Source organism: Sorex fumeus, unplaced genomic scaffold (genome assembly GCF_029834395.1).
Source record: "Sorex fumeus unplaced genomic scaffold, SorFum_2.1 ptg000097l, whole genome shotgun sequence".
In the NCBI taxonomy this organism is placed as follows: Eukaryota; Metazoa; Chordata; class Mammalia; order Eulipotyphla; family Soricidae; genus Sorex; species Sorex fumeus.
In genome coordinates this window covers 7,022,659-7,049,482 of record NW_026606154.1, presented here as the reverse complement: position 1 = coordinate 7,049,482, position 26,824 = coordinate 7,022,659, and the positions used below count along the sequence as shown (strand labels likewise).

The following is a 26,824-nucleotide window of genomic DNA, read 5'->3' as shown; positions in this document are numbered from 1 at the left end:
ACCTGGCAGGCTACCAAAAGTATCCTGTCCACACGGCAGAGTCTGGCAAACTCCCTATGGCGTATTCAATATGCCGAAAACCAGTAACAATGGTGGGTCTCGTTCCCCTGACCCTGAAAGAGCCTCAAATGCGGCACTTTCTAAAATCTCAGGGCTAGGACGAAGGAGACGTTACTGGTGCCTGCTCGAGGAAATCGATGAACAACGGGATGACAGTGATACAGTGATACATTCTCCCAAGGTGGGGGCTGAGTGACAATGGGAAGTGCTCCATACCCATATTAATTGCAGGCACGGAGCCTTGGGGATCAAGTGACTGTTCACTTCCAGAAAGGGGTTAATCAGAAAAAAAAAAAGTTCTGGTAAAGGTGTCCTGCAAGCCGTGAAGGAAACAACAGCCTGTGTTACTATTACTGTTTGTGCTAGCCGCCCAGTCAACAAGCACGATGCATACTTAGAGAACCTAGAAAAGAAACAAAATGCTAACTTGGCTCTGGATCAGAGCGGGGCTAAAAATACCTCCCGCCACCATGCAGTGAGCACAGCCCTGCCTTAGAAAGTGCGTGGGGTTCTGGGGGCGGCCTCAAGGCAGCTCTGCTTTGTTTGGCCACAAAGATCATTGGATCATGTACAGGAGTGAACATGCATGATTCAAAGGAGCAAGAGTTGGGGTGGCGGTGGGGGGACTGGCCCTGAATAAAAAACCTCAGGTCTCTCACTGTTCCTTCTCCATCTGATGGAGCTGCAGTGAAAAAAAAAATCACAGGCCCAAGGGAAGTATCCAGGGGAACCCTGAGGTAGGGAATGCTGGGGGAGATGAAAAGAGAAAGGATTTCCCCCCACCCCTGATCCCCAAAGCAGACAGAAACCCCTTGTTCAGCTGACACATAGGAAATGTCCCTCACTTCCGGCTGGGAAGGTGAGTTGATTTTCTTCACAGGGAAGTTACTGGGTAGGTTTACAGCTTCTAAGAGGAAAGACTAGGATGGGGTTTGCTACTCACATAGTCCAGCGCACTGTGAGTTCAGGGTTCCGTGGGTGTATGTGTGGGGTGTGTGGGTGTGGGTGTGTGTGTGTGTGTGTGTGTGTGTGTGTGTTTTGGGTGGTGCCCTTTGGGATAAAGAGCAAACAAGGCGGAGAAGAGGAAAGGCATTCTAGCGGTGAGCATCTATAATGGTCCTGCAAGTATAAAACATACTGGTTTTAATACTGGTTCTATTATTAAAACAAAAATAAACCATTAAAAGCAGGAGAGATATAGTGCAAGGATTAGGGAACTTGCCCTAGACTCAATTTGATCCCTGGCACTACATATGGTTCCCCAAGCTCTGCCAGGAGTGACCCCTGAGCACAGACTCAAGAGTGAGACACTCTTCTCTGCCATAAAAAAAAGCCCTTTAAAAAAAATCTATGCATACTAAAGCAGCATATCAGCAGCATAAAACATCTTATCAAGGAATTCTACAATCTTGGACCACTCTGCAAATCTAAATATATTCTAAGATTAAAAGTGAATTGCAGGCTGGAGCAATAGCACAGCGGGTAGGGCGTTTGCCTTGCACATGGCCGGCCCGGGTTCGATTCCCAGCATCCCATATTGTCCCATGAGCACTGCCAGGGGTGATTCCTGAGTGCAGAACCAGGAGTAACCCCTGTGCATTGCCAGGTGTGACCAAAAAGCAAACAATAAATAAATAAATAAAGTGAATTGCAGGGGGGCTACTGAAAGAGCATGGGGGTAGGGCGCTTGCCTCGCATACAGCTGACCTGGGTTTGGTCCCCAGCATCCCAAATGGTACCCCCAAGCACTGTCAGAAGTAACCCGAGTGAGTTATCTCTGGGTCTGGCCCAAAAACCCAAAATATTTTTTAACTGTGAACTACATTTTAAAAACAAACAAAAAAGGCCAATAAAATGAGGGGTGGAGGAATCCCACAATGTTCATTACATAAAGTGAAATTATAAAGAACTCATAAGCCTAACATTAAGTACCAAACCATAGCTATAAACACAAGCTTGGACCTTCTTTTGAAAATAGACCTTTCCCTAAGAAATCCTCACACTGGCAATGCCAGAAGCTTTTTATGCCTCACAATTAGCTTACTGGCCTCCATGGTGAGTCTACACCTGAGTGAGCTATCCCCGGTCACAACCCAGTTTGCTCTGAAAGCTGCGATTACACAGGTTTTGTGACCGAAATCTCCAGTTTTCACAGGGTTGGAGCAATAGCACAGTGGGTAGGATGTTTGCTTGCACGAGGCAAACCCAGGTTTCATTCCTCCGCTCCTCTTGGAGAGCCTGACAAGCTACCAAGAGTATCCTGCATGCGCAGCAAAGCCTGGCAAGCTCCCGTGGCGTATTCAAGATGCCAAAAACAGAAACAAGTCTCACAATGGAGATGTTACTACTGCCTGCTCAAGCAAATCCATGAACAACGGGAAGACAGTGCTACAGTGCTTCACAGGGTTGGGGATGGGATACCTCCCCACATTTCCCTGTACTTCTGGAAGTCCTGGCAGCCACACACATTTCCCAAAGTCACCTCTCAGTTAAAAATTAAACTCTAATTGTATCACTCAGTGAAAAATTTCGGACTTCCAGGAGCATTTGGTCATATTCAAAGGCAAGCATTATCTCAAACTCTACAAAACTGATAAACCAGGAGTAGCACACCAGCTTGGATGGGATGTAATAAAGAAGGTAACCAATCGTGATTAACAAAATATAAACACAGAAGGCTTAACTTGTAATAACATTTTAGTAATCTCTTATACAAGAATTTAATGGCTCCATGGTGAGATACAGCAATCTTCACTAACTTTCTTCTAAGGAAACATTTGTTGACCATTCTGTTAGCATATTATTTATAACAGGCAATATAAAATAAATTACTGAGAGCCTGCTATGGGGTCACTGGGAAAACTGGAGACAATGGCGGAAGGAAGGTGTAATGGTGGTGGGATTGGTGTTGGAATATTGAATGTCTGTAACACATCATCATAAACAACTTTGTAAACCATAGTGCTTACATAAAGTATAAGGGAAAAATAATTTTTGAGAACAAAGACTTTCCTCAAGAGGTGATTCAAAGGAACAAGAGTTGGGGGTGTGGGGTGGCCAAGACCAGGACATGAGTGAGGGTCTGAAGTGATGGAAGAGCTCAGAGCTGGCTCCCTCAGTGGCTGCCTGACGATGATGACAATGAACCCGCCAGCGAGTTTCCGGCTGGGCATCTTGGGATGCAGGAGAGAAGCGATTCTCACTCCGCTTCCTGTGCCAGGGTCAGGGAGACCTGCAACTGACTCTGGGATTCTGGTGTTTAAATTGTCCTCATCATCCTCAAGGGCACTCAGCCCCTGGTGGGAAAAATGCAAGGGCAGGTGAGGAGGTCAGGAGGGAGGCCGTGCAGAGCGCATAGTAGCTTGGCATGGGGCTATGACAACATTTAACAGGGGGGTATGGGAGGTGGGGGGAAGTTTTATGGGGCAAGAAATTCCTGCTTTTTTTCCTTTAATGATGCAAGTAGGGTCAATCTCACAGCAGGACAGGAAAGACACCCCAGTGGCTTCCAGGAGCCATAACTGAAAGGCAGTGCCTGAACCTTGTAATTCCAAACTGCAATGGGGCCCATCACCAGGTACCTTAGAAACCTGGTTTACTACCGTCACTGTTTCTGCAGATGCGGCATCTGGCTTTTCTTGAACCACTCCTGAGGCCTGATGAATATTCCCAAGGAAACTAATGAGCAGGGCCCCGTGATTGACACACACTAGTGTCTTTGCTCACGAGCTTCCTTCCGAAAGACACAAAGATAACCCAGGCTGTTTCTTCCCACACCCGGCTTTGGTTCACCACCCCTTCTCTGACGCTGGAGGCATCGGATCAATGTTCAGAATTGATTCCATGCTGCCTCCTCAGCCAGGTGCTCCAGTTAGATCCCTGCTTCCAGGAATCTAAGGGATTTATGTCTAAGAGAAAAGGAAACAAGAATGGAGAGAGCTCAAGGCACCCATCTTCTGATGCAGAATGAAAGCAGGCCTTTGCAAACACAGCCCTATAGAGCCAAATTTCCAGGCAAGTGGGCACGCTGTGGTCTGGACACTCAAACTCTTATTTGGGAGCTCAAGGTCCTGAGTACTGCTGATCTGCAGGACATTTCCTCAATATGCCCCCCTGAGAAGTTTGCACGTTCTGCAGAAAGTGGAATCATGGGCTTTGGAGTGAAGCAACAAGGCACCAAAACACAATACTGACCCTGTAGAATGAATGCACTCATTTGTGGAATATAAAGTAACAGAATGAGAGACTGACACTCAAGGATAGTAGAGATAAGGGCCAGGAGGATCGCTCCATGGCTTGGAAGCTAGTTTTATATGCTGGGGGGAAAGGCAGCTGGAATAGAGAAGGGACCACTGAGCAAATGATGCTTAGAGGAGTCGCTCGGGATGGGAGATGCATGCTGAAAGTAGACTATGGACCAAACATGATGGCCAGCTTAGTACTTGTATTGCAAACCACAACACCCAGAAGGAGAGAGAGAGAGTAAGAGGGAATGTGCCTACCACAGAGGCAGGGCGCAGGGGGATGGGGTGGGGGTGGCAGGAGGGATACCGAGAACACTGGTGTTAGGGAATGAGCACTGATGGAGGGATGGATCCTTGATCTTTATATGACTAAAACATAATCACGAAGGTTTGTAAGTCTGTATCTCATGGCGATTAATTAAAAAAAAATACTGTGCATATTGAACCTGTAAACTCAATACTGGCCCTGTATACTCAATGTACCTTCCCAGCCCAAAGAACCAATTTCATCCTAAAGTGTGTGTTCTCTCATTCTCCTATCCATATGAAAATCCAGGCAGAAATAACACTGAGGTTGGGTCCAACTGGCCAAACACACTGATTATCACAGGACTTGGGCAGAGGGACTTTTGCCAACTTCCCAGGAGCTTTGTTCTGAGTTCCCATGGGTCCTCATAAGGAAACTGCCAGTGCTGGGGTCACTCTTTGCACTGCTACTCACTACTCGGCTGGAATCTCTGGATGTTTTTTTCTGGGCCCACCCGGCTCTTCATTCTTTGGAGCAGTGAGGCAGAGGGTGGAAAGTGAATCTCGAGTCACAAGCAAAACTGTGCAGCACAGACCAGTGGGATTCTGAGAGCGAAATGTAGCCCTCAGGAAGGAAGAATTTGAACCCAAGGCAGCGGGTGCAAACGCAGACCTTATCAAGCTCAAGGTTATCACCTTCACTCACGGTTCCTTTGGAAAGGGCCTATTTGGACTGTGTATACTGAACCTGCAATGAAGGGGTCTTTTTTTCTTGTTGTTGTTGTTGAGGATATAAAAGAAATGCGACTTGCCACAACTTGGACAGAACAGGAGGATGTCACATTAAGTGACGTAAGTCACTGTCCTCCTGTTGTTCATTTATTTGCTCTAGTGGGCCAGTAATGTCTCCATTGTGACACTTGTTACTGTGTTTGGCAATATGTCACGGGGAGCTTGCTAGGCTTTGGCGTGCAGGCAGGATACTCTCGGTAGCTTGCCAGGCTCTCTGAGAGGGGCAGAGTAATCGAACCTGGGTCGGCCAGGTAGGCCACATGCAAGGCAAACACCCTACCCACTGTACTATTGCTCCAGAATAAATATGCATGGATCTCACTTAACTGTGGTCTACAGGAGAATAACAGGAGGAGGGAATGAATGGTCTCAAAGGGAGGATACCCAGAGTACCCTCAATCCTAGAGTACAGAAAGCAGAAGCACAGGGAAGGGCATAGAACCAAGGGTGGGTAAGAAGAGGCAGATGGGAAGTAGGCAGAAGGGAAGGGCCTCAGGTCTATTGATGATGCAGTCCACATATAAATCTCAGTTACAAAGCCAACAACACAGGGAGCAGGAGAACCCAACTCCAGCCATCCAACTTAATAATGTACCTGTCAAGGAGGCAGACTTTGGGGTGATGGGGAACCCATGTACACTGGTGGTGGGATTGAAACTGGAAGACTGGACACCTGATACTCAATTATCAATAGCCAAATTATGATTGTGAATCACAGCATCCTGATATTTAAATTATATTGTAAATCACAGCATCTCAATATTTCATGCAAATGAGTTTCAAAACACCAGGGGGAAAAATACCCCCGTCTTCTGTCTATACTAGAAAATATACCTCTAGAAACAAATTTAATCCCCATGGAATTACTCTCTAAATACATTCATGACAATTCCATAGTAAATGAAACATTTTGTTTCAAACTTATACACACATACACACACACTCTTCAAAGCTCCAGCTCCCATAGTCAGGGCAGCCCTGTCCTCTACAAGGACGAAGAGAGAAGCAAGGACAGAGGTGCCAGTATTACAAGGTCAAGATGGCAGTGGGCCTGGTGGGAATTTAAAAGGAAGTCCTTCAAACTATTTTTAAAATAAATTGTATCCCATCGGGGCAGCAACCGGCCCCATGCCTACAGTTCATAAATCAGGGGGAACAAAGAGAATCTTCACATCTCGTGGCTCTGGCCAAAGAGAAAGACCTAGAAAAGGACGAAGAATATCAGGGTCAGCGGTGAGTTAAATAGAGGTCACATCTGACCCCACCCTGTCCCCCATTTCCCGAAAGATCTATCTGGGTGAAAGAGGCACCAACCACAATGCTCTCAGTCTCTTGGGTAAAATATCCCTGATGTTATAAAGGACTGTTTGGCATTTATCAAGTGAGTGTGTGTCGTGCTTGACTTTTCTTATGTCCAGGCACTCTCGGTGTATGTCTGAGCCATCCCTGGCAGAGATGCATCAGCAAGAGAGGTCTGGCCTGAGGCTGAGGGACTGAGTTTGGCATCAGTAGGGACAAAGCAAAGGGTGCTGAGAGCCTCCTACCAATCCTGGTGCTCTAAGCCCCAAGCGTGAGTTCATTCTCAGGGACATCCACAGCCTTCCTCTGCCTCACGTGTTCCCGGGGGATACTTCTGGAATTGCCACGGCTGAAAATGAGTCTCGAAATCTGAAACATGACACGGCAAACATGATGTCTCCTTTGATACCATCAGCGCGATGCCTCATTCGTGGGCCGGCCTGATGCTCTCCTAGATCCCAGCTGGAACCCCGCCAGCTGGAACATCTCTCATGGCGTTGTTTTACCACAGCGACTATGTGTCCAATTTGCATTCCCTCCTGAAAAGGTGACACTGTGCAGGGGATAGGTAGCCCACAGCCACACAATTCAGGCACCTAACCCCACCTCGATAGCCAGAAATAGACTGTTTCTAAGAAAACTTTTGTTTTGTTTTGTTTTGGTGTCACATCCAGAGATGCAGGGGGGCTATTCGGTTATTCCTGACTCTGCACTCATTTTAATATTGTTATATTGATATTTTCTCGAAGAGCCTGGCAAGCTACCGAGAGTATCTTGCCTGCACGGCAAAGCATGGCAAGCTCCCTGTGACTTATTCAATATGCCAAACACAGTAAAAACAAGTCTCATGATGGGGATGTTACTGGGCCCGCTTGAGCAAATCGATGAATAACGGGAGGACCATGACCGTGACATATTGATATTTATCATACTAATATTGAAACTATATTGTAAATCACAGCATCTTAATATTTAATGCAAATGAGTTTCAAAAACACAGGGAGAGGGATAAATATCCCTGTATTCAGTCTAGACGAGTAAATATACTTCTAGAAGCAAATTTAATCCCCATGGAATTACTCTTTAAATAAATTCATGACAATCTCATAGTAAATGAAACCTTTTGTTTCAGACTTACACACACACATACACACACACACACACACACACACACACACACTCCAATGCTCCAGCTTCCATAGTCAGGGCAGCCCTAGAGGTGCTGGGAGGATCCTATGGGATGCCGAGGCTTGAACCTGGGTCGGCCACATGCAAGGCGTTTAAACACCTTCCACGCCGTACTATTGCTCTGGTCCTCTATGAAAACTTTTGTAGCCCACATGGCATGAAGCAAAAAAGCCATTACCATTAATTCACAAGAAAAAAAAAACTTTCTTTTTTAAAAAAGGAATTGGATAAGCGCATAGGGTGTTTGCCTTGCACATGGCAGACCAGGCTAACCCAAGTTCAATTCCTTTGCCCCCCTCGGACAGCCTGGCAAGCTACCGAGAGTATCTCGCCCACACGGCAAAGCCTAGCAAGCTACCCGTGACGTATTCTATATGCCAAACACAGTAACAACGAGTCTCACAATGTTACTGGGCCCACTCGAGCAAAGTGATGAACAATGGGAGAACAGTGCTACTGTGCTAAAAAAAGGAATAGTCTCACACCCAAGAAATCACCTACCAAAATCTACCCATGTGTGCAAAACCTCAACAGGCACCTGCACAGAGCAAGAGCAGGAATGAGGGAACCCAAATGCAGCCTGGGCAAAGATGTTCTGGGGATGGAGGGGAGAGGGGTGTGAAGGGGCTTCGTGGCATCTTTCTACGACCGCTACAGCAAAGCCTAAGCTGGGTACCATGGATGCGAAACTCCTCTGCAAACCTGCAGTGAGCAAAAATAGGTGCTCGGGTTGAGCTTCTACAAAAGCAAAGTGGCTGCCTGCCGGGGGTAGGGACACCCACGTGTGGGATGCAGTGAGAAAACCCAACAGCGATGCTCTAGAAAAGACAGCGTGAGCGCAGGCCCGCCAGCTGTCAGGACGCACTGCGGGAAACTCAGGCATACAGGTCTGCCGCCACACGGCCACGGCAACTGCACCATCCACACCCTCCAAGAGGCGTCCCCTTTTCTGACGTGTGCATGAGACTCTCGGGGAATCACAGATGAGACACAGACAGGCGTGAACTATGGGGTCAGAGCTACAGAACAGAAGGGGAGAGGGAACAGGGTCCGAGAGAATAGGCTTTGCCTGCAAGTGCCCTGGATTTGGGTCCTGGGGGGCACTATGTTGTCCCGGAGTACCACTGGGAGCAACTCCAAAGCACGGGGCCCAGGGTAGCTCCTGAGCACTGTTGAGTAGTACTGTCCACTGTCCTCCCGTTGTTCAATGATTTGCTTGAGGTAACGTCTTCATTGTCAGAGTTATTGTTACTGTTTTTGGCATATTGAATATGCCACGGGGAGCTTGCCAGACTCTGCCGTTTGGGCAGGATACTCCCAGTAGCTTGCTGGGCTCTCCAAGAGAGATGGAGGAATCGGACCTGGGTCAGCCAGGTGCAAGGCAAACGCCCTACCGGCTGTGCTATCGCTCCAGCTTCCAAATAAAGTAAAATTAAAAAATACTAATCAAGGAGCAGGAGTGATAGTACAACCGGTAGGTGCTTGCCTTGCATGCTGCCCACCTGGGTTCTACCCCCTGGTACCCTATATGGTGCCCTGAGCCCCGTCAGAAGTGATTCCTGAGCTCAGAGCCAGGAGTAAGCCCTGAGCACCACCAGATGTGGCTCCAAACCAAAAATTTTTTTAATTTTTTAAAAGTGGAATAAAATTTTAATTTTTTAAAAGTGGAATAAAGAATTGGAACAAACACTCCTGAAATTCATATGGAACAATAAGCCCCCCACGAATAGCTAAAGCAATTCTAGGGAAAAAGAAAATGGGAGGAATCAACCTCCCTAACTTCAAACTCTACTACAAGGCAGTAATAATTAAAACAGCATGGTACTGGAACAAAGGCAGAGCTGTAGACCAATAGAACAGGGTTGAATATACTGACGTCCCCCGCCCCCCAAGCATACAAGCATTAATCTTCGATAAGGGGGCAAGAAAAGTGAAGTGGAGCAGGGAAAGCCTCTTTAACAAATTATGCTGGCAAAACTGGACAGCTATATGCAAAAAAATGGGCTCAGATCTCTGCCTAACTCCATGTACAAAAGTAAGATCTAAGTGGATTAAAGACCTCAACATCAGACCGGAATCTATAAGATACATTGAGGAAAATGTTGGCAAAACCCTTCATGACATAGAAGCTAATAGTGTCTTCAAAGTTGTCACACCGCTGGCCAAGCAAGTGAAAACAGAGATAGATAAATGGGACTATCTTAAACTAAGAAGCTTCTGCACCTCAAAAGAAACAGTGACCAAAATACAAAGACAGTCAACTGAATGGGAAAGGATATTCGCCAACTACACATCTGATAAGGGGTTAATTTCAAGGATATACAAAATACTGGTTCAACTCCACAAAAAGAAAACATTCAACCCCATCAAAAAATGGGGAGATGAAATGAATAGAAACTTTGACAAAGAAGAAATCCAAATGGCTAAAGATACATGAGAAAATGTTCCACATCATTAATCATCAGGGAGATGCAGATCAAAACCACAATGAGGTATCACCTCACACCACAGAGACTGGCCCATATCCACAAGAACAAAAGCAACCGGTACTGGCGCGGATGTGGTGAGAAAGGGACACTCCTTCACTGTTGGTGGGAACGCCAACTGGTTCAGCCCTTCTGGAAAGCAGTATGGATGATTCTCAAAAAACTAGAAATTGAGCTCCCATTTGACCCAGCAATAACCACTCCTGGGAATATATCCCAGAGAGGCAAAAAAGTATAGCCGAAGTGACATCTGCAATTGTCTGTTTATTGCTGCACTCTTTACAATAGCCAGAATCTGGAAAAAACCTCAGTGCCCAAGAACAGATGACTGGTTGAAGAAACTCTGGCACATTTACACAATGGAGTACTATGTAACTGTTAGGAAAGACGAAGTCATGAAGTTTACATACAAGTGGTACTACATGGAAAGTATCATGTTAAGCGAAATGACTCAGAAAGAAAGGGATAGACATAGAAAGATTGCATTCATCTGGGGAACATAAAGTAACAAAATAGGAAACTAACACCCAAGTATGGCAGAGATTAGTACCAGGAATTTTACTCAATGACCCGGAGGACAACCACACATGTTAGGGGAAGGGGGAGCTCAGAAAGAGAAGGGAACACCAAATAAAGGGTGTTGGGAGGATCCGCCCATGATGGGAGAGCATGCTGAGGGTAGACTGTCGACCAAGCATGATTGCCACTCAATGCCTCTTTTGCTGACCATGGCACTCAAAAGGAGAGAGAGGGAAATGCCCTGCCACAGAGGCAGGGTGGGATAGGGGCTGGGGGGGGAGGGGATGCTGGGACCCGAGGTGGTGGGAAATGCGCACTGGTGGAGGGATGGGTGTTTGATCATTGTATAATCGAAACCCAAGCACAAAAATGTTTAAGTCTACAACTGTACCTCATGGTGCCTCACTATTAAAAAATAAATAAATAAATAATTTTTTTTTTAAAAAAGTGGAATAACCAATGAGAAGCCAGCGATAGTCGGGTGGGTAGAGTTTGCCTGAAAATAGCTGTAGCAGTATGCCTGGTGTAAATCCCCAAACTGGTACAAATATGGTAGCAATACCACTCTGAAGGGCTGGAGCGATAGCACAGTGGATAGGGCATTTGCCTTGCATGCAGCCAACATGGCCGACCCGAGTTTGATTTCTCCGCTCCTCTTGGAGAGTCCAGCAAGCTACTGAGAGTATCTCGGCATGGCAGAGCCTGGCAAACTACCCGTGATGTATTCATTATGCCAAACACAGTAACAACAAGTCTCACGATGGAGAAGTTACTGGGTCTGCTCGAGCAAATCGATGAACAACAGGAGGACCATGACCATGACCGTGGCCACTCTGAAGCAGAGTCAGGAACAGCCCCTGACCACCACCGGGTGTGGATCAAAACCCACCATCACACACACACACACACACACACACACACACACACACCTCAATCCTGGGCCAGAGATGGCTTATCAGGCTGGAGGACCTGCAGGAGTTCCTGGCACTACGTGGTCCCCTAAGTACCAAGCCAGAGGTAATCCCTGAGCACTGCAGAGGATAGTACAAAAAAACCAACAAAATCTTAACTCGAGTTAAGACATCATATATAAGTACTGTCACTGTCCTCCTGTTGTTCATCAATTTGCTCAAGCAGGCTCAGTAACGTCTCCATTATGACACTTGTTACTGCGTTAGTATGTAGAATACACCACGGGGAGTTTGCCAGGCTAGGCCCTCTCTGAGAGGGGCAGAGGAATCGAACTTGGGTCGGCCGTGTTGGCTGCATGCAAGACAAACGCCCTACCCGCTGTGCTATCACTCCAGCCCATATAAGTACTAAATATCACAAATAAATTAGAGCTGCTAATGTAAGTCTTTTAATACACCTGAGCACTGTTGAGTATTGTCCCTAAATCAACAATAACAAAACATTGTATGAGAGTAATATCCGAGGACAGTAGAAACGAGGGCCAGGAGGATTGGTCCATGGTTGGAAGCCTGCCTCAAGGGCTGGGGGAGAAGGCAACGGGATAGAGAAAGGACCATTATGGCAAAGAGAGTTGGAAATGATCACACTGGAGAGGAACTGAATGCTGAAAGTAGGTAAAGGAACAAACCTGACAACCTCTCAGTATCTGGGTTGCAGACCATAGTGCCCAGAGGAAAGAGAGAGGAGAAGAAAGAGATAGAGACAGATATATTATATATACTAATTATATATACTATATATTATAGGTTACATACTAATTTAATTATACATCTTAGATTATCTAATCTTCTGTTCTATGTCATTTAAGAGGAGCTTGAATATATGTGTGTGTACGTGTGTGTGTGTGTATATATACACACACATCTACACATATATTTTTTTTCCTTTTTTTCTTTCTCCACTTTCTTTGCAGAATCACCTGCCTCTTTCCTGTGTCTAGAGGAAGTCCCATGAGAATTTAGGCATCAACTCCTAAACTTCTCTCCAGTCCAGACCATGCCCCATATCTGCAGAACTACACATACACACACACACATACACACTGAACTGCACATGAGACTTGCACATGAGCACAGCCCTTGGGCACCCCAAACTCAGAAGTTCTTGGGACTAGAGTGACAGAACAGTGGGGAGGGCATTTGCCATGCACACAACAATGCGGGTTTGATTCCCAGTATCCCATATGGTTCCCCTGATCACCTCCAGGAGTAGTTCCTGAGTGCAGAGCCAGGAGTCACCCCTGAGCATCGTTGGGTGTGACTCAAAAAGCAAAAAAAATGAAAAGAACTCTAAAGTCCAGCTTTACAAAACACCAGCTTAACCCACATAGCAGCTCAGACCTGGGTTCAAGCCCCAGGGACTGGCACACCTAGTCAGTAGTCATAGGCAGAAACTTTGGTGAAGAAAAGTCTTGCTTCTTTTCCTATCCTTCACATCTTGCTTATGCCATAAATGGTCTGAAAGCAGCAACTCACTTGTCAAAGAGTCAATTTTGCCAGGTTCGTTCCCAATGTACAGGTCCAACAACATACCCACTTGAATTCCTCCTCCCAGAGCCCCTCACATCTGCTAAGAGTTCCTGATTTTTCTTGAAGACTCAACGAGGTTACGCCATCTCAAAGGGCTGGAGGAAATATACTGTCTTCCTATAATTTCCTTGCCTGGGTTCTTAGGTTCTGTTCTGTTATCGATGTCACCCTCTGTGTGGTCAGTCACCCGACTAGTTGAGTAAAAATAAAAAAATAAAAAACAAAGAATCCAAATTCTTATTATCACATTTTTATCTTCAGTTCTATGTCATCATTCCAGAGGCTCTTGAATGAACAAGCCGTGCCCGTACACTGAAGGGTTTATTTACAAACATTGACCTTCCCTGGCTTTTTAAGTAAACCTAGCACCAAGAAGGCAATATTTTATTTGCAGAAGAAGCAAGATGCCAATCCCCACGTGTCCCAAGAACAATATATCTGCTTTGATTTTTGCAATGTCAAAAAAAAAAAAAACCTCCAACTTTGCTGTATAAAGTTTCTCAAACCATTGTCACTATCCCACAAGAATCCTCAACCAAGAGGAAAACCTCACCTGCTGTGGTTCCCTGTGACATCTTCCCTAACCTGAAGGCAGCGTCCTCTACCCAGAAATGCCTTCAAGAGCCAGGTTCTCTCTATGAGCTCAGCAAAAGTAATCCTGCTTCGCCTTCAGCTAACCTGAACTTTCAGATGCTCCAACCCACTGTGTCTTGGCACCTCCAGATCTTTGTCTGTGCTGGATCTTCCGTTGTTTTTTCTCCTCTGACAAGTACATTCAAGGATGCCACGACTTCTGACAAGTTCTGGGACACACTTCTAAGTTCTCTGGCCCTCTCAAACCATCATCCAACTTCCTTTCTCAAGTGATGCTGATCAGATTGGACCAAGCTATCTGCCTCTGACCTTTCCTCCTCAAGATGGTCAAGCGACTTGGGCTTAGGGACCATGTTTGTTTTATCCACATAATACAGCTGCTCCTAGGAAGATACCCCCTAAATCCACAGGAACTCCCCCAGTAATTGTAAATTCTTTTGAGTGAAGGGGCAAAATAACAGCCGTTGTTTTGACACTCAAGGCTACCCATGATATTAAAAAAAGGTAAAGGTAAGGTAAAGGTAAAGGCCCTCCCGTTGATCGTCGATTTGCTCGAGCGGGCCCAGTAACGTCTCCATTGGAGACTTTGTTGTTACTGTGTCTGGCATATCAAATACTCTCGGTAGCTTGCCGGGCTCTCCGAGAGGGGCGGAGGAATCGAACTCGGGTCGGCCATGTTGGCCGCTTGTAAGGCGAACGCCCTACCCACTGTGCTAAATAAAAACTTAAATATGCTAAGGGCACAGAACTAATTTTTCATAAAGCCATTTATCAGTTTTTGTAACAAGCAATATTAAATAATTTGTTCCTGCTAAGAGAACAGATCTGGGGTGGAGTGCGAAACCAGGGACAATGGTAGAAGGGAGGTCACATTGGTGGTGGGATAGGTGTGGGGACATTGAATGCCAGAAACAACTACATTGACTCTGCAAACACATTTTAAATAAAGTTAGAAAAAAAATGAAAGAAATATAACAGGGAAAAACTTAAGGGTAGGATGCATGTACATAGTAGAAAAGTTGAACTGTGTTAAAATGTTGGGGAACTCTCCATGAGGAGAAAAATCTTAAAATCAGATAAACTAAAGAACCATGATGAGCATGACTAGGTGTGAACGGCAACAGAAAAAAAAATCAAGAAATTTTTTAAAAGGCTGATTTCTAGGGCTGGAGCGATAGCACAGCGGTAGGGCATTTGCCTTGCACGCAGCCAACATGGCCGACCCGAGTTCGATTCCTCCGCCCCTCTCGGAGAGTCCGGCAAGCTACCGAGAGTATCTTGCCCACACGGCAGAGCCTGGCAAGCTCCCCGTGATGCATTCGATATGCCAAACAAAGTAACAGCAAAGTCTCCAATGGAGACGTTACTGGGCCCGCTCGAGCAAATCGACGAACAACGGGAGGGCCTTTACCTTTACCTTTCTAGGAAGAGTCGACCTAAAATGCAAGATGGAGACACACTGCTCAAAGCTGGGGATTTTTAAAAAAAAATGAAAGAATTTGAAGGGGAAAGACTATTTGATTCCAGAACAACAATATTCCAGGTCAGTTAGAAAATCAGAAATGGGGTTTCAAAAGGCCAGACTTGGGACCAGAGAGATAGTGCAGCGGGTAGAGTTTTTGCCTTGCATGCTGCTGACTTGGGTTTAATTCCCAGCATCCCAGATGGTCCCTGTGAGTAAGCCCTGAGCATTGCAAGGTGTGGACCCAAATCCCAAAATATTATTAATAATAATAATCAGACTTGTGACACTAGTGTTAGACTGGAGATCACTAGATCTGGGAGCACCTCAACCCAGTCAGGAGATCATTTCTGATCCCACTACCTTCCTTTCCTAAATTCCAGCAGTTTAGCACAGAGTAAGACTAAGATCAAACAACCAACTTAAAAGGTAAGGTAAAGGCCCTCCCGTTGATCGTCGATTTGCTCGAGCGGGCCCAGTAACGTCTCCATTGGAGACTTTGTTGCTACTGTGTCTGGCATATCGAATACTCTCGGTAGCTTGCCGGGCTCTCCGAGAGGGGTGGAGGAATTGAACTCGGGTTGGCCATGTTGGCCGCTTGTAAGGCGAACGCCCTACCCGCTGTGCTATCGCTCCAACAACCAACTTAAGCCAGAGTAACACAGAGCCTAAGTCCCAGACCAAGAGAACCAAAGCTCCCGCTCCCATTCTGTTCTGGCAAAAAAAAAAGAAAAAAAAACTTCTAAAAACAATTAAACTTTTTTCAAATAACGGCCTCATGGGAAAGCATATGAATGGCATCATCAAAAGATATCTCCAAATCTCCAAATAATCTCACTGGAGAGTCAAGCCAAGTGAAGGGAATGAGAAAATGAAGTAAGTATGAGCCCAAAGGTACTGCAAGATGCTCTGGTGACCTTTATGAATTTGATGACAAGATCCCTGGCAAGATAAAAGCATAATCCAAAGATTGTAGCAATATCAGGGATGATCCTGGGAGGCGCTTTGACAAATAAAACCCATATGACCATGTCTATTCTAGAATTCTGTCAAGGTCACGGTGTTGGAACACATTAGCACCGAGAAGGCATTGGATGTTAGCAGGAGTTTATTTGTGTTCAGATATTTTTTGGGGAACTTGGAGTGGAAAGTTTCTGAGATGATGAAACAGTTGTTGTTGGAGTGACAGGAATGAACTTTCCTACAGAATGTGTCCCAGACCACTTTGTTCTCTGTTCTTCTCCAAAGCAGGAGGAGGACTTGAAAAACTCTTGCTACGGCACAGCCCACCCCACCTCCACCCGATCCCACGCTAAAATTTTAATGACATGATCTTAGAGCATTTACTTTTTACTTGTAAATTGGACTGGCCACCCCCTTAACGTGTGCTGGCATGAAGCTGAGGTTGTTGGCTCCAGCTCTTCTTTCTAAAATTCTCTCTAAAGTAGAAAAACGATGCTTAAGTTGTTCTCATCTTTGAGCACAAAAGGAACAGGGTGTATTGAGTCAAGCACACTCAATCAATGACAAAAAGGAGAAATTCCAGGTTTGAAGAGAGAATTTTGGGAAGTCTTGGGAAACAGATGTGAGGGTAAGAAAGATTGGTAAAGCATGCTGAAAGTACACTCTAGACCAAACATGATTGCCACTCAATGCCTCTTTTGCAAACCACAACACCCCAAAGGAGAGAGAGAACAGAGGGGAATGCCCTGCCACAGAGGCAGGGTGGGATGAGTGGGGATGGGGGGTGGGAGGGATACTGGGATCCATGGTGGTGGGAAATGGACACTAGTGGAGGGATGGGTATTTGATCATTGTATAATTGAAACCCAAGCACAAAAATTTAAGTCTACAACTGTACCTCATGGTGTCTCACTAATAAAAATTTTTTAAAAAATTAAAAAAAATAAAATGTGAGTTATAAAAAAAAAGATTTGTGGGACACACAATTTTATAAGGGTTTGAAAACAGAAGCTCTTGAATAAAAATGGCAAAAAATAATTATCACTAAAACCACTAGCTTTCATTTAGCAAGACTAGGATGGCAAGATCCCTGGCAAGATAAAGGCATAATAATTCAAAGATGGTAGCGATATCAGTGATGATACTGGAGGCGCTTTGAAAAATCAAAACAATATGACCATGTCTGTTCTAAAATTCTGTCAAGGTCACGGTGTCGGAACATATTACCACCGCGATACAGTCTGACTTTGGGCCTCCCCGTCTCATACAAAGCGACTAGGATTTGAGTTAGCCGGCTAGAACACATGGCTTATTCTGCATTGACTCAGCTGTACCCATAACTGAGTGATAGAAAGAGGTAAGGGAATAAATGAAAAGTCATCTTTCCCAGAGGGCTGGCCGATGGTTGGAAGCTCACCATGAGTGCGTGTGTGTGTGGGGGGGGGGGGGGGCAAAAAAGGACAGTTAGGATAGAGAAAGGACCAGTATGACAACATCCTTTGGAAAAGAACACTCTGGACAAGAACTGAGTGTTGAAAGTAGGTAAAGGGATAGACATGATAACCTTTAGTATCTGTATTGCAAACCACAATCCCCAAAAGAGGGGAGGGAGAGGGGGAGCGGGGGGGGGGGGGAGAGGGAGGGTGGAGAGAAAGGGAGAGGGTGTGAGAGAGCAAGCTGGTGGGGTGGGGGGAAACTGGGGACATTGCTGGTGGGAAATTTACATTAGTGAAGGGAAAGGATAGGTGTTAGAACATTATATGACTGAAATCTAACAGGGAACAACTTTGTAACTGTGTATCTCGTTGTGATTCAATTTACAAAAAAGCTTTTTAAGTCATCTTTGCCAGACTTTTGCAGACTTCTACACAGACCAAAAAAAAATTTTTTTCTTTTTTTTGCTGTTTTGGGTCACACCCGGCGATGCACAGAGGCTACTTCTGGTTCATGCACTCAGGAATTACTCCTGGCAGTGCTCGGGGGACCATATGGGATGCTGGGAATCGAACCTGGGTTAGTCGTGTGCAAGGCAAACGCCCTACCCGCTGTGCTATCGCTCCAGTCCTATACAGAGACCAAATTCTTGAACATCACTGAAATGTAAAAGCTCTTCTTTGTCAGTGCAGTAAAGAACCAAGTATGGTAATGTTTGGGGTGTTCAAAATAGAACCCATCTAAGCCTCTGGGAGGGCACCTCAAAACAAAAGTGAACACAGAAACACTCTCTGGTTTCCAAAGCACTCCCGCTATTATCCCATCCGCTAATTGAATCAGTATCCAAAAAGAAAGAAAGGGGGAAAAAAATACACACACACGCACATTTCGGCTTATGAGGAATTCATGAGTTTCGAGCTTAGTCACAATAGCTAAAATTTTTCCTTTGCCAAATTACACTGCAAAAAAAGTCTTGCTCCAATTAAAGACGGCAGAAGTAAATCCAGTTTATGTGAAATTCTAAAATCAAATCTAGCCCCCAAAACTATGTCGTGCTCCCCTCCTGCCAATCCCCAACCCCTAACCCTGACAAGGGCATCCAAGGACATTCAAGGGCTGGGAAAGTGATTTCTTTCCTGAACCTTAGAGGAGAACCAAGACAAGCCTAACTTCCAAAAGTCCAATCCACACCCACTATCTTCCACTCACTTCTTCCTTCAGTCTTGACCCCAACAAACGGCGCAAGCTACAGAAAATTAATTCCGTTCTGGCCTCCCGTTTGGAGACGGGCTCTACTCCTGGTGCGGCGCAAAAGACATTTGCGACTGCCTGGTGGGCTTCCTGAACTCTCTTCCCCACTCCCAACCCCCCACCACCCGCCCCCCGGGGCCAGGGCTAGCTGGGTGACAGCCAGTGCTGCTTACCTGGGCAGAGCTGCTGAGACAGTGACACCTTCCCTCATTACTGGCCCGGGTCCTACAAAGGCTGAGGACCTCAGGCTGGTGCAGAGTGGCCCAGCTGGGATGCGGAGATGCTCGCTCACCTGGAGCTGCAGAAGTGCATGCTGGGAAGGGCACGTGGAGCGCAGGCGCTCCGAGGGGAATGAGTTTCAGCTGGTGAGCGTGGGCCAGCCCTGGGCCCACCGTTTCCAGGTACTGCTGCTTATATCACGCTGCTTTTTCCAACCATAGAGGCGCTCCAGGCCTGCTGCGATGAAATTGTGTTTGGCTCAAGGTGCATGAGTTCAGAAACGAACTTGTTTGTTGTTGTTGTTTTTCTCTGATTCTCTGTCTTGGCCTGGATGGCTTTTTCAATTCAATTCAAAACCTGGAGGATTACTCCAACCTGCAGGTTGGAAAGGGGGAGTGTGGGGTTCAGGGCTTGCCCACGATCCGTCACCAGTCTTCAAGGCTTGGGGAACCCTATGGGGTGCCACAGGTCAAACCTGGATCAGCCACACGTAAGGCAAGCCCCCAACTTTTCCATCATTTTTCTAAAATTTCTAACAAAACGAGGGCCAGTCCAAGACCCTGCCAATGGCCAGAGAATCACCTGTGAGGGTGACGCACAGTTATTTTGAGGCCAACTTGGATGATTCCTAGGGGTGATGCGCTTGGAGAAACGCATTCCCTGGGCTCAGGAATCCTCCTCCCGAAGTCCAAACTGGGCTTTCCTCGGCTCACCCATTCCTAGCCTTGGTTCATCATTGACTTCCCTTCATCTCCCTCAGTTACTTGGTCCACCTAGGGTACAGGGGGAAATAGAACAGAGCCCCCAGTTCCTCACATTGCTGAAAACCTGCTTTAAGTTACTACAAACAAGGCTGTAGCTGACATGTCAGATAATCACTTGATTACTTGACATTCCGTTACTCATCGATTTGCTCAAGTGGGCACCAGTAATGTCTCCATTTGTCCCTGTCACATGCTAGTATAGCCCAATGGCATCTGCTCGTTCTAGGAGCACGAAGAGCCTCAAACCGATCGTTCAGAGTCTTGACAAAGAAGTCTGACCATCTCGTAGGTGAACGGCCATGCAATCTTTTGATGTCTCATAGAATCCAGTGGGTAATGACTCTAGTCCAGCGGTCGTCTCCAAATCTCATTATGTGTCCAGCCCATCTGATTTTCGACGCCTTGACAAACAAGACGGCATCCCTGATTCTTGACCATCGACGGAGGTAGGAACTCCAGATTTTTTCTCTCAAATGTGAAACGTGATACTCCAAGCATAGCTCTTTCAATTCCTCTTTGGGAGACCCGAATAGCGTTCTCATTCTATTTTTGTAGGTCCTAGTTCTCTGAGGTGTAGGTTAATACAGGAAGAACAGTGGACTCGAAGAGATGTGCCCAGAGCCGGAGGTTCTTCATCCTCTTAGCTATTTCTTCGACACTCTTGAAGGCATTCCAAGCTGCTCTCTTCCTCCTGTGCAGCTCAGGTGCCAGGTCATTTGTCATGTTGACTTCTTGACCTAGGTACACCTGATATGTCAGAATGTTCTGGAAATGGGCATCATTGATGGCTTTGGGGTTCTTACTACAGGCATACGCCTACTGGGAGAGTGTGTAGGAATCCGGGCAGAGCATAGAACCCAGGACAATAAGTTACCCTGGGAAAGGCAGAGCTCTGGGGCCTGGGCAGGATGTCTCCTGTTCATGGTACTCTACACCTATACTTCTGACTCTTAGAAGAACCAGCTTCTGCCTCCCCTGCCTGCAAACTCGACCTTCCTGCCTTATTCAAAGCCGCATCTATTCCATAGGCTGGACTGGCACTGGGTCTAACCGGACATCAGGCCACTGGTCATTTTTGTCAGTCGGATTAACTTGCGGGCCGCAGGGGTGCTCTCTGGTGCAGGATTAGTCCTTTACTAATTACTAATTACGCTGCTGGCCACAGACTTCAGGGTCGGCAAGTCCCTCCCTTCACACTAGGGGGGTCAGCTCTTGCAGACACCAGCGGGCTGCTCCTGTTCATTGTTTTCATCCCGGAGCTGAGGGCCACCTCGGCAGGAGAAGGCCAAGGAGGAGTCTGGGTTGAAAGCAGGAGAAGGCGGCCTCATTTGACGGCCGCGTTCATTAGGCTTCTCTGGGGGACGCCCAGCTCATCTCTCCTGCTGGGAGCTGGCAGTGCTTTTCACGGTTGATACCTGCAAACCGACCAGCTGGGCCTGCCTGGACAAGGTCTGACCCCAGCCCCTCCTCGCACTTCACCGCTCCATAATTCTTTTCCCCCCACCGCTCTGAGCATCTGGAGAGTCGGCCAAGTGTGTTTGCCAAACTGGCTTGTGTGGAAGAAGCGTGTTTGTTTTATGATCAGCGCCTTGAGTTTTAAATAAGAATACCACCCCGGAGATGATCCCGGCTCTCATCTTTGCTAATGTACTTGGAGGCTAATAAGTACCGAGCTGATCCTGCTCTTTGATTTCATGAATAAGGAAAATCAAAACGGGCCACGCATGACATTTAAAGAAAAAAATTATTGTTCTCACCGAGTGTAAAAAATGTCACGTTAACCCTCTCCGCCATGACCGAGTTGCATTCAGGAATGTGTGGCTTGCCACATCGGGTCTCCTATGTGTCCTCCCCAGAAATATGTGCTTATTTACTTCCTGCAGAGTTCAATTTTAGAAGCCATCAAAGTAGATCCTCTCCGACTCCCGACTAGATTTTCATGCATAAATTCATAGACGTCTTCAGAAGGAATTGCGCTTCCATATGCAAATACTTCCCTGTGCCTTTTCATTTCCACTTTTTGGCCTGCACGGGTTTTTAATTCATGCAAACACATTACACAAACAAATATGGGCTCACGAACAACACACAGCAATGCGAGGTTTGTTCGCTGCAGAGTGACGTGTTGCATGCGGCTGGGCCATTTTCATTACAATCAATGGAGAGGAACAAGATTTCACTGGAAGGAGGAAGGTATATTTGAAACACAGATTCCCACCCTTGGTTCTGTTATCTGTAGCAGTGTAGCACTGTCTTCCTGTTGCTCATCGATTTGCTTGAGCAGGCACCAATAACATCTCCATTGTGAGACTTCTTGTTACTGTTTTTGGCATATTGAACACGCCACGGGGAGCTTGCCAGGCTCTGCTGTGCGGGCAAAATACTCTCAGTAGCTTGCCGGGTTCTTCGAGAGGGGCGGAGGAATCGAACATGGGTCGGCCGCATGCAAGGCAAATGCCCTACCCACTATGGCTCCAGCCCCTGTTATATGTAAATATTAATAAGGGAAAAGGCAACAGATCAATCCACAATTTGGCGTGCTTGGCATGGCTGTGGTGTAGCAGCCAGGATGTACCTTTAAAGAGACTTTGGAGGAAGAATCTACATTTCATCACAGAAGCACCAGAACCGAAAAATAGATGGAGCTTCATTGGCAATGAAACCAAAACTACAACAAAGTTAAAATTGAAAAATGAGAGGTTCGCCATGAACCTGAAGAGGCATCACCTTTCCAAGTATTGGAATCTTCTATTGGAACCACTCTTCATGCAGTTCATGAGGAATTGGGGCGGGGTGGGGGGGCTTCCTTCCCTTGCGAAGCTCTAATTCTTTACATGTCTCCTCAATTTTCACTCCACACGGTTTGGGGTAGGGTGAGAACTTATCAAAAGAAAACGCTTGTGAAGTCGCTCACAGATCAAAGGCACTTGACACAGAGCAATTTTCACACAACCCACCCCTCTTCTGAAATGTGTTTCATTTACATGAAGATAATTCAGAAAATCAGGGTGAAGATTAAATAAACATGGACCCTGCCAAGGTCAACGTTTGGGATGGAAACACCCATTGTTCCTCTGCTGGTGTTCTATATCTTGCTCGATCTAAAAGTTAGGACTAGGTTCAGCTGAAAGAGGAGAAGACGGTGATTTAAATCAGAATTGCTGGGTTGTAGTTTTTATGTACAGACACATATACCCTGGAGTGTATTTAGATTTAGGTAAAGCACATAAATGTAATATTTCCTAAGAAATATAGAGAAGATCAATAAATTAAGGAAGCTAAGAAACCAGCAATGAAATTCAAGGCAGCTAGGCAACTAAATGTTTCTGAGGGTGGGGAGGGGAGTCAGGACACATCTGCAGTGCTCAGGAGCTACTTCCTGCTCTGTAGTGGGGGCTCTCTCCTGGCTTTCCTGGTGGGGGAGGGGGGCATTCATCGAAAGGGATCAAATTTGGATTGGCTGTATGCAAGATAAATAGCTTAACTGCTGTACTATCTCTGCTGTCTCAACCTTTCCCAATTCTTTTGTCAGCAGATATGTGCACTGCCTGGTTCAGTCTCTGGCACTGGGGCAGGGAAGTGAGGGAAAGGGGAAAAAAGGGCAAAACAATAGAGTTAAAAAGCTATCATGAGTAGTTGTTTTAAGTACTTTGCTGGTCCCTCATTAGGTGCATATACATTTAGTATTGTAAGTTCTTCCTGTTGTACAGATCCTTTGATCAACACGATTGCCATTCAATGCCTCTTTTGCAGACCACAACACCCAAAAGGAGAGAGAAAACAAAAGTAAATGCCCTGCCAAAGAGGCAGGGTGGGATGGGGGGGGATGGGGGTGGGAGGGATACTGGGATCCATGGTGGTGGAGGGTGGGCACTGGTGGAGGGATGGGTATTTGATCATTGTATAATCGAAACCCAAGCACAAAAATTTGTAAGTCTACAACTGTACCTCATGGTGTTTCACTAATAAAAATATTTTAAATTTTTTTTTTAAATGCTATCATGCAGGGCTAGAGCGATAGCACAGCAGGTAGGGCATTTTCCTTGCACACGGCTGACCTGGGTTCGTGCTCAGGGGACTCCTGATAGTGCTCAGGGGACCCTATGGGATGCTGGGAATCAAACCCGGGTTGGCTATGTGCAAGGCAAATGCCCTACCTGCTGTGCTATAGCTCCAGCACCTCTTTTTTGTTTTGTTTTTGGTTTTTGGGTCACACCCGGCGATGCTGAGGGGTGACTCCTGGCTCTGCACTCAGGAATCACTCCTGGCGGTGCTCGGGGTACCCTAAGGGATGCCGGGGAATGAACCCGGGTCAGCCGCATGCAAGGCAATGCCCTCCCCGCTGGACTATCACTCTGGCCCCAACCAAAAACTCATGAAAAGAAAGATCAGTCCTCCACAGTGTTAGGAGGTGGGTTCTGAGCTCCTATTGAAGCAGAAGCAGAGTTCTCATGAATGAGGACAGTAGCTTCACAGAAGACATCCAGGAATATGAAGACTAGAGGAAAGAGTCATCTCAGAAACAGAATGAGAGATCCCGGCACACTCCATCTGTTGTATTATGCTAATATTTTCATCCTAAAATTTTCAGCCTCTCGAACCCTGAAAAATCATTTCCTTTTGTTATTGTTCAATGATGGGTCTCATTCTCCTAATCCTGAAAGAGCAGTGAAATGGCTCTTTTAAAATCTCAGGGCTAAGAAGAAGGAGACACGAATGGTGCCTGCTCGAGGAAATCGACAAACAACAGGATGATCGTGATTGTGATTTGTTACTGTTGATGTGGAGTCACCCTGGCAGTGCTTAGGAGCTAACCCAGTTCTGTGCTAGAGCCGGAGGGGAGTGTTGTCCGGGGAGCAATCAGTGATGGGGATCCCCTCCCCACCCTACCCCCTGCCTCCCGCCTGCAGAGTATGCACTTGACCTTTGGGAGTCTTGGCTCTCTGCCCCCCTAAGTAAACGCCCATGGATCACAATCACCGGTTTATGGTGTTTTGTGACAATATCCTGAGAGGACGGAGATGCAGGCTAGCAAATCTCATCAGGAATTAAATCTCGGTGGTGGCATTTACTGCCAGGGGCATGGAACCAGAAATAAAGAATGAGTTTGGGAAGCAAATGATAGGATAATCTAGCTGGCGAGCCCCGACATTCGGTCCTGGTGGCCCCTCTTCCTGGGGCAGCTGGGGCATCTCTGAGCATTTGCTTATCATGTCACTAAGCTGTTTGTACAAGTGTCACCACTATACACAGAGGACAGAGTGCAGATGTCCTTGTTCACATGCCCACGGTGCCTCCTGGCCCAGGGTGGTTCTTTTTTTTCCAAGTCTCTGTGTTTACAACCATTCCCAACACCTAAAGAGACCCTCTCATGGATGCTGAGCATGAAGGCTATTGTCTAAGAGTTCGCTCCTGGGTGAAACTAGTTTTCTCCCCAGTGAAATAAAGATTCTCCATGAAAACGGTTTGGACAAATGTAACACGAAGCATTATCTGTGACAGGTAGGTATCTTTGCTCTGAAACACACACACACACACACACACACACACACACACACGTGCACACACACATGCAATTCAATGAACCCTGCATATTTTAGGGATCAAAATTATAGATGACTCCACAAGGGGTGGAGGTCGAATACATCTTCACACAATAAGCCATGGGCAGAGGGGGTGGTGTTTCTAGAGCAATAGTATAGTAGCTGGGGTATTCCACTTTGCACAAAGCCCACCTGGGTTCGATCTCAGGAGTGATCCCTGAACGCAGAGCCAGGAGCAAGTCCTGAGCACAGCCAGGCGTGGCACCCAAACCAATCAATTAAACAAACAAACAAACAAACAAACAAACAAAAACTGAAAGAAGACAGTTGCTCAAGGAGACTCTAGCTTAGAAGTCCCACAGGGTAGAACAGTAAAATAAGAGTTCCTGGAGGCAGGGGCTTCAAGAAGGGCAGAAAAGCCACAGGTGATGATGTGGTTCCTTGGGTCTGTGGCTCAAGAGGGTGTAGCAGGGACCACACCAGTAGGGATGAAGGGGCAGTGGCCAGGATCCCATCAAGAGGGTCTCAAGGGGCAACCACCAAACGTGTCCGAACCACAGCAGTGCTATGATCACCCCCTACACCCCTTCCCCCCACCCCCTTTAAATAGGAGAATGGCCAGATGGGTGGGTAAAGGGGACCGTCTTGGGCAGCTGGCCACTTCCCGCTCCTGATTCCGGACCCTGCCAGGCTCGGGGTGAGGGCCAGGGGTGCGCTCGTGCACGCGCGTCCAATGACACACCTTGTCTGGGGAACTCATCGGACTCGCGGTGGACCAGGTCGGTGACTCGGTTCCCGTAGTGCATCCTGCTCTCGTGGTCGTAGGCCTTGAGTGTCTCGCTGGAGCTGTAGGACTTTTGCGTGGGCACCCGGCAGTCCTCGCTGTCCAGGGAGGAGCTGGTGTAGCGGCACTCCTTGCCGCAGCGGCCCCGGGTCAGCGAGCGGTGGCGCCGGTCCTTCACGTCCATGTCGGCGGGCCACAGGGGGATGCGCAGACCCCCGGCTCGGCGCCGGGCCACAGGCTCACCGGCCCCCTGCCAGCACGGGAGGAGAAGAGTGACACCGTGAGCATCAGGGACCACCTCGGGCTCCCAGACAAACAGTAAAATCATCATCATCATCATCATCATCATCAACATCATCATCATCATCATCATCATTGGGCTGGAGCAATAGCAAGGCGGATAGGGCATTTGCCTTGAATGTGGCCGACCCCAGTTCGATTCCCAGCATCCCATATGGTCCCCCGAGCACCGCCA

General features: G+C 46.8%; 1 protein-coding gene across 1 annotated transcript in view; it reads right to left on the bottom strand.

Moving 5' to 3' along the window:
* LOC130041084 (teneurin-2-like) overlaps window positions 1-26,594 on the bottom strand; it is a gene marked incomplete at its 3' end in the record, with an annotated part of 839,548 nt that extends 812,954 nt beyond the window's left edge. Inside the window, exon 1 of the mRNA XM_056133111.1 lies at window positions 26,308-26,594. Within this exon, the coding sequence (XP_055989086.1) occupies window positions 26,308-26,533 (226 nt within the window). The remainder of the gene's footprint in view (window positions 1-26,307) is intronic.
* Between the last annotated feature and the right edge of the window lie 230 nt (window positions 26,595-26,824).